The sequence below is a fragment of the Chenopodium album genome, chromosome 13, assembly GCF_948465745.1.
Source record: "Chenopodium album chromosome 13, dcCheAlbu1.1, whole genome shotgun sequence".
NCBI lineage: Eukaryota > Viridiplantae > Streptophyta > Magnoliopsida > Caryophyllales > Amaranthaceae > Chenopodium > Chenopodium album.
In genome coordinates, this window is record NC_137846.1 from 1751262 (window position 1) to 1759341 (window position 8080).

Here is an 8080-nt window from a genome sequence, read left to right on the forward strand (position 1 = left end):
ATTATTTCAAACATAACTTTAAACTCACCCCATTATTATAAATCAATTAGTGTCAACTATCAATACTTAAAGTTGCTTAATATAGTATTGACTTCCAAAGTAAAGAAGTAGACAGAGCATAGAACTAAAGTTACCCAAAATTGGGTAGGGGTGTGTGGGGGCAGGGTCTTACAAAAAAGCATCATCGAACACCAAAATCTAGGAAGAACAAAGATCTAGGTACTCTTCTTCTAATTATTATAAATTCAATTATTTTTATTATTACAAAAAATAAATTAAAAAAAAAACGAAGGGAATCCATTTATTGCATTGCTTGCATTTCAAATCTCTGTTCTTTCGTGGAATCGAGGCTGCACGCCTCTCACTCATTTTTTTGCGTTATTTTTTGAAATTTTGAGGGAAAAATGTGTAGTTGTGGACTAAAAAACAAATTGAATGTGTAGTAATTATATTGATCATTAGTCCTAAAATAAGTACTAGCTTGATATATTAATCTCTAATGGGTGATTATTACGAGAATATGTTTTTCTAATCAAGGATGTAATAATATTAGCCAGCTAGGTTAGTCATATGTTTGATTTTTATAATGCAATACTAAGAATTGCATAGATAATAGAGATTTGAATGTATATAAGATATATACAAGTAATGCATGGATTTTTTTTTTTTTTTTAAATCTTTCTTTTTTGACGAAAATGTATGAATTAATCTACATAATATTTCAATCATAAAGTTTGAGTATACTCATTAAAATAAAGTTTGAAAAAAATCATGTTACATACCTAACTATTCAAGACATATCATATCTATTGTGAATTTGTGATATTGTAATAGTCTACTTGTCCATTATTATTCATGCAAGTGGTTCAAAATCACACTATCATTATCTGCATATTGGCATATTGCCAATATCTTTACCTAGGGTCAATAATAACTTAATAAGTACACAATTATGCAAGATCAAGATACTCCACATTTATAAATCATAATAATAATTAAAAAAAGGCATCAATTTGAATCAATATACTATCTCCGTTAATTTTTAGTTGCAATTTTAGAATATTATTTATAAGATATAAAATATTTTAAAGTTATAACTAAAAGTTAACGGAGGCAATAAGATGTTACGGACCTTTTAGTATCCAATTACATTTTAAAATATTTAAAACTCTACCTACATAAACTAACTCGACACAAGATTATAATTCAAAGTTCATACTCCGTATCAAATTATCAAAGAATTTACAATTACAGTACCCATAAATCCGACCACCAATAAATTAGAAGTATGATTCTAGATTTGAACTAGCTTGATCGACTCATAGTCATATATATAGTTGGTTAAAACTCTCTCTGCTATTACTCTAATACTGTAATACTGGGTCTGCATGCACTGCAGCTTGTACATTCGCTAACCCTCCCCTTTCATATGTTCGTTATGGCCCATCATTCGTAAAGTGGACCCCACTTTCCCGTACCGTTATATCCCCTCTTTTCAAATTTTTCTCTCTCCTCTCCTCCAATTTTCACCCACACTACAAAAACTAAAGGGGCACTAAACACAACGCAACAAAAGCCTCAAAATAAAATCAAACAAAACAAAAACAGAGGAAAAGAGAACACATGACCACGGTGAGGCGACCAAAATGGCACCCACAACCACCGCAAACACCTAGAATCCTCCACCTTCCACGGAGGACTACTCGCCGGAAAATACCCACAAAAAACGTTCCTGTTAAATCGAGTTCCGACGTAAGCTCGTCATTTCTCAGACGATCACAAAAGGGTAAACTAGAGAGTTTATTCGACCAAGAACGGTCATTTTCTTACACCATTCCTCCGGTTGTATTACTGAACTCTAGCGAGAGGGGTAAATTCGATAATGTACCCGAGAGCGAGGAGGAGAAATGGAGGTTTCAAGCTGATATGTTGAGGGCGGAGTGTAATTTCTTGAGGATGGAGAGAGAAATTGCTGTTAAGAAGTTGGAGAAAGAAAGGGTAGTTTTAGAAAAGAGTTTGAAGTCTGCTGTTCATACCCTTCTCTCTGTTAGTTCCTTAAATCTCCTTTTTTTTTTTTTCTTTTTTAATTGAAATTGATTAATTTTTAGTTCAGTATTAAGGATAATTACCTTATTATTAGCTTACAAAACAAAAATTTATTTGTCTAAAAACATTTTGCTTTAATACCAATATGACAAAAAATATACTCCGTACATTTATTTGAATTTATGTTTCAATATTACAATGAAAGTAAAACCTTGTAAGATGAAATTAATTTCATTTGTCTTATTTCTTATATTATTGGTAGTATGTTTAGTTGTCCTATCATGCACTGTACTTTTAATCACTTAGTATGTGAAAGGACATTTTTTTTTTTTTTTTTTTTAAATTGATTGTCTTTTCCTGAAATGCTACTGTTTCTGTTATTCTGTTTGTTTTAGCCTAATTCATAGTTTCACTAATTTGAGTATTAATTTTTAATTATTGGATTAATTATTGATCAATGATAGGGAAAGAAGAAAATCCGGGAGGGCAAAAGCGGAAATCCAACGTTAGAGGAGGAGATTGAGAAGTTAGCAAAGAAGCTTGTAGAGTTACAAAAGAACTCAAAGTTGAAAACCCCTGAAATTAATAATTGCAACAGTAACTTTGATAAGCAAGCGTCTTTGCTTCAGAAACAACTCGAAAAATACAGTGAAATACAGGATGAATGTTGTGTGAAGGAGATATCAGAAGTAACTTCTGTTAGCCTTCCAATCAATTCTTCAAAGGATGCAAACATCAAAGGGCATGGTTCCTGTCGTCGGTCCACCAGGTTTACTGATGTAAGAGCTATTCTTTACTTGTTTTTATCGTGATTTTCTATAGATTTTGTGCTAAGCTATTAGCTACCTTGTACAAGAGGGCTCTAGAAGTTGGTACATTGTTGAATTGTGTTGAAATTTAGTTACCTTGTACAAGATTTTTTGCTTATATAGGAAGACTTTTGATTCTTGTTTAAGTAGATTTAGAGAACATGCTACAATGTTGATATGTATGTTAGAACTGATCCCTTGCAATAATAGTATGGACCTTAGTTTGATCTACATTGTTATAGCTAGAATGAACCAATGAAGTGCGAATTTTCAGTACTATTGTATAGTAAATTTGAATTTATGAGCAATGAAGATGATTGGGGAATGAATATATGATTTGCAGGTGGAGACTTTGAGAAGAAAAATGGAGGGGTTATCAAAGGGAAAATTACTTAAGAGAATGGAAGAAGAGTATGGATACATGTTGTCAGCAACAACTAACTATTCTGTCCCCAGTTCAGCTTCTACTTCAAAACGACATGACCTAGCCGAATCATCTTCCTTTCCATTTCAGCAATCCTCACAGGTATGTTCATTCCTCTCGGTGATCGCCAATAGCCAGACCTAAAATTTGTGTATAAACTTCTGAATTCCCTCATTGATGTTGTTAAGTTGTTATACTATACTATTACTGATCTTTGTTCAGTGGATCAGAGTTTTGAGGCTATGTTTGGTTCGAAGAAAAACACTCTGAATGAAACTATATTTTCTATAGAAAAGATTCCTACATAAATCAACTAGGCCTGTATTTTTTACCTGAAACTTTTAGTGTACTTGTTTCATTGGATAGCTTACTAGTTATGTTCTAAAAAAATGATCTCCAGGAGGCAAAATCAGGGGAGCTAAAAATGTGCTCAGGTCGTTGTAAAGCTATAGTAAGGAGGATTATGGAACAGGTAAAGGCTGAGACAGAACAATGGTCTCAGATGCAAGAAATGCTAGGGAAAGTAAGGGAAGAGATGGAAGAAGTGCAGGCTTCTCGCGATTTCTGGGAAGAGCAAGCACTTGAATCTGAGCAAAAAATCCACAAACTAGATTCTGAGGTAAGGTTTTTAACCTATATTCATCTTCAAATTCCTTCAGTTTTGACAAGGATACTCAACTTATAAAGACAGTCTGGTCTAATATTGCCTGTTGTGTAGGATGATAAGAGTATAGTTTAGATGTATACTGTTGCATTCTTTGGATATAATTTCGTGTTGATGAATTTGTATTGCTTATGATTAGGTGGAGGAATGGAAACAAAAGACAGTTTCACTTGAGATGAAGGAAAATCAGCTGCAAAAACAGGTACAAGAACTGCAGCAGGAGCTTGAAAAATTTAAGGTTGAAAAAAGATGTGAGTATGATGTGAAAGCGAGTAAAGATTTAGCACCAGTATCACTTGGAGCTCAGCTTGCAAGAGAAAAGCGAATGCTAATGTGTCGTGTTAAAGGAAGCAATCAAACAAATGAAAATGCTGAGAACAAAGAGGTTGATTGCAGTGACGCAAAGAAAACAGTGCAGAAAACTAGCAGCAGACTAGGATCATTGAATCGACATCCATTCAAGGAGATAAGTAATTTGTCGTCACCTCTTGTGAGGCAGAACAGTAGAAGTTATGTATACCCTTTGCATAGTCCTAACTCCTAAATATTTCTCAGGTAGAACTTTGAGAATGTTACTAATGAGGCTTAGAAATAAAGTCTTTTTTCTCATGATAAAAAGAGTTAAGTTTGGTCATTTGAGTTTGATCAATTTTGTCTGGACTGTCAACAATGGCTTAGGAATAAGCTTTAGGCCGATTTATGGCAATTTAAGTACAAAACACCAAAATTATTGCATTACATGTAGACCTGTCAATTCCTGACCTGACCTGGTAACCCAACCTGACCCTTTTTCAAACCCGTTTTACTGAGAGAGAACCCAAACCCGAACCCAACCCAAATGACCCGATTTGACCATATATCATAATTGGTAAAGATCCGAGCAATCCAAACCACTCGAACTAAATGACCCAAATAACTCGAAATTTGACTCAAACCCGACCCGTTGACCCGAATTGACAGGTCTAATTACATGACTAAGAATGAAAATACGCAAATTTTATCACTAATAAATCCATATAAAACGTCCTTTTTTATAATTAAGGATTGAGAACATAATATGTTATACAGAGTAGTATTTATAAAACATGAGATGACCCCATTAATCACCTTGATAACCTTTATCTAGGGTGTTGGATTGTTGGGTAAGGACAGACAACCTTTGTGATGGAGAAATATTTGCCTCTTTTATTCAAATTGGGCTCGATCTAGGCCCAATTCAAAATCCTTTTTCAAGGAGGTGGTTTTAGGCTCAAAAGCCCAAATTTACATGGCCTGATTTAAACCAATATGGTTTATTCAAAGAAAAAAACAAAAAAAACCAATATGGACATCAGATTTTGGACTTGTGCAGTTCAATCTATTGGCTTGCAATGAAGTCTTGCAATTACACATTTAAGTCTACATGAGTCTTCAAAGTGAAGTACTACCTCCATTCCAGGGAAAAAAAAAATATATATATATATATATTGAAGAGGTAGCAGACTAATAGTTATGAGAACGTGAATACCCATACTTCTCTTTATCTGTAATCTAAGGTGGAGCAACTATAACTAGATCAACCTTTACAATAAAAGTGGTCTTTCAATTAATGATGCATATATAGAACTAAGAGAGTGCACAAAATTTGGCAGATATACCTGCACTTGTAAACAGCTTTGGTTGTCCTCAGGCAAATCCATGATTCACAGCAGAAAAAGCAACGGATCAAGGTCTAATTAGCAGTTGAAATGCTGAATCTTCATTGGCCGATATGAACAGTTTGAAGTAGGCATTTGACATTGTTAAGGCGATCATTCATTTCCTCGTTAGTTGCATCGATCACCCTCAGTTCCTTCATCTCTTCCTGCCATTTCTCAATCTGCTCCTTGTGGATCCTATAACAACCAATATAATAGGGGAACAATGTAAGCTTCCCATCTGTATGTAATCAAGTAATATTCGCATTTAATAGCTTACATGAGAACTCGCTCTTCATAATCCTGGCTTAGCTTGTTGAACAGTGACTTTCCAGATTCCAGCATCTCAGAAACCTGAAAGAATTGTCAAATTATTTACTTCTGATTTTCTGAACACTTGAACAGTAAACTTGGGCATTATAACTCTACCAATGCAAGGGATGCATAACATAATTCTAGCATGATTGCCAGTTGATTATATGCCTCGACTTTCTCATGAAGGCAAGCAATGCCAAGCCTCATTTCTTCTGATCCAGAGAAGTTCATCTCACTCTCTTCTTCCCCGTTTTCTTCATTTAATTCACCTCTGTCCTCACTTCTTTCATGCTCCATCTAGCGAAAGTTGATGAGATATTAGCTGAATGTAAAGAATTAACCTAACAGCTAATAAGATTGTATTACTTATTAATCTTCTACTGCATACATCATTTATCTTGCGCTTTCTTGCCATTTGAGTGTCTTGCTCCTCCATGTTGATTACTATTCTGCATCCACAAGTACAGAATTAATTATAAGAGTTCCCAATTTTCAGGCACATATCTGGCAAGTCTTCGAGCAGGACACTATAAGAGCAAGAACAAAAGAAAGGTCAAAACTAAGTTACTAACACATGAACATATAGTATCATGCTAGATTGCTAGTTCAAGACATCAGACAGCATAAAGCATTGAGGCCACAAAATAAGACCATTTATTCCTTGATTAAGAATCAATTAACAGCCAGCCAGACAAGTATATTGTAAAGACACTTAATAGTTAATACTCGCACAAAAGATTAATTACCCTAAAATTTGTCCATAACATTACTGGCACAAAAGATTAAAGACACATTTTTTGCTGTTTTGCATTCAATAATTTATTATTGCACAAGGACAACAATCAAATTCAATCTACACCATAGTTCAGAGTTCAAATTTCAGATGAGCAGAAACACGAGTAAAACGATCTCCTCGAACTTGATCTCCATTTTAGACAATAAACGCAATTGTATAAGAAACAGGTTTTCTTGAATAAACACTGAATTCAAAAAGGAATCAAACCTAAGAGAGCGATGAAAATTTCAGTACCAAAGAGGCGATACTTTCTCGCCAATCGCCATTAACAATTCCTTTGTTAGGTGAACACTAAATTCCTTCCATCAACTATCATAGTATCATGCTACCTAATGATTTTTATAAATAAAAATAGATGGAATAAATTTCGCACCAAACATTTTAAAATTTGAGCTCAACTAGCAATTTATCGGCAAACTTTTGACACTTGATGAAATTACCAAATTAAATCAAACATTTCATGATAACTGTAATCGATTCCATACTTTGATTATGAGCAACAATCACAAACAAGCTGAAGTGAAAATCATGAACCTAAATCAGTTTAACATCGATTTGAAGACGTATCCAAAACCGCAATTTAGCAATTCGACAAATAGAGCAAAAATATTCTATCAAATTAGGTTTTCCTTTACTTGATAATCTAACAAGATCAAATAGATAATTCAAAACAATAACCTAAATTCCAGATATTCGAGAGTTTAAATTGCTTGAGTGAGTATGAATTTACCTTCGATTGCGCTGAATTGAGCTTTAGAATTCAACAGCTGCAGAAAAATGCATCAGAAAATCGAGATTAGCGAAGTCATGTAATTAGAAATGGCGAATTTGGGGGATGATAATAGAGAAATTGTAGAGAGAGAACCTGTTGTTTGCTGATCTTGGGAGCGCGAAATTTGAATCAGAGAAAGTTGCAACGCTGGTTTCGGAAATTTGAGGTTTATATGGGTTGGACGCCTTGCCTTATAGGGCTCAAGGTCATCATCAAACCAAAGCCGAAGGTCCAAATACACCCACAACCGCACTCATATAGTCATATGGTTCGTTTTTATGAGGGTTAAAGTCATGATAGGTGGAACCCAAAAAATATGACGTAATGTTCGTTAATATGATGTGTTGTACTAGATTAAAGACAATTTGACATGATTTTACTAAGATCGATACAGTATAGACACAACAAGAATAAGGATAATTAAAAATAGTTACGCATGACATAGACACCAGGAAGCTAATGCATCCCTAAGGATTATCCTATCCTATATCCTGTATATAAAGTGAAAGGGGGTTTTGAGTGATAAATTTTACTTTCCCAAAATACCCCTTTCATTTTTGTTTTTCTTTTTTTTTATA

General features: G+C 34.1%; 2 protein-coding genes across 2 annotated transcripts; one reads left to right on the forward strand and one right to left on the reverse strand.

Moving 5' to 3' along the window:
• Positions 1-1422: 1422 nt before the first annotated feature.
• LOC145575888 (uncharacterized) lies at positions 1423-4557 on the forward strand. Its single transcript, XM_081633684.1, has 5 exons — positions 1423-2046; positions 2511-2825; positions 3199-3381; positions 3680-3898; positions 4083-4557. Exons 1-5 carry the CDS (start codon positions 1624-1626, stop codon positions 4485-4487), a joined length of 1545 nt encoding a protein of 514 aa, XP_081489810.1. The 5' UTR covers positions 1423-1623; the 3' UTR covers positions 4488-4557.
• Positions 4558-5383: 826 nt separating this feature from the next.
• On the reverse strand, positions 5384-6457 carry LOC145575889 (uncharacterized). Its single transcript, XM_081633685.1, has 4 exons — positions 6323-6457; positions 6088-6231; positions 5900-5973; positions 5384-5817 (listed from the first exon to the last, which is right to left on the reverse strand). Exons 1-4 carry the CDS (start codon positions 6368-6370, stop codon positions 5682-5684), a joined length of 402 nt encoding a protein of 133 aa, XP_081489811.1. The 5' UTR covers positions 6371-6457; the 3' UTR covers positions 5384-5681.
• Between the last annotated feature and the right edge of the window lie 1623 nt (positions 6458-8080).

Excerpts from the sequence above, each read along its gene's own strand:
- LOC145575888 (XM_081633684.1), top strand. The coding sequence starts at position 1,624 with ATGACCACGGTGAGGCGACCAAAATGGCACCCACAACCACCGCAAACA. Across the intron at positions 2,826-3,198 it reads GGTCCACCAGGTTTACTGAT|GTGGAGACTTTGAGAAGAAA; the intron begins GTAAGAGCTATT and ends TATGATTTGCAG. Across the intron at positions 3,382-3,679 it reads CATTTCAGCAATCCTCACAG|GAGGCAAAATCAGGGGAGCT; the intron begins GTATGTTCATTC and ends AATGATCTCCAG.
- LOC145575889 (XM_081633685.1), bottom strand. The coding sequence starts at position 6,370 with ATGGAGGAGCAAGACACTCAAATGGCAAGAAAGCGCAAGATAAATGAT. Across the intron at positions 5,974-6,087 it reads TCGAGGCATATAATCAACTG|GTTTCTGAGATGCTGGAATC; the intron begins GCAATCATGCTA and ends CAATTCTTTCAG. Across the intron at positions 5,818-5,899 it reads TATGAAGAGCGAGTTCTCAT|GATCCACAAGGAGCAGATTG; the intron begins GTAAGCTATTAA and ends TGGTTGTTATAG.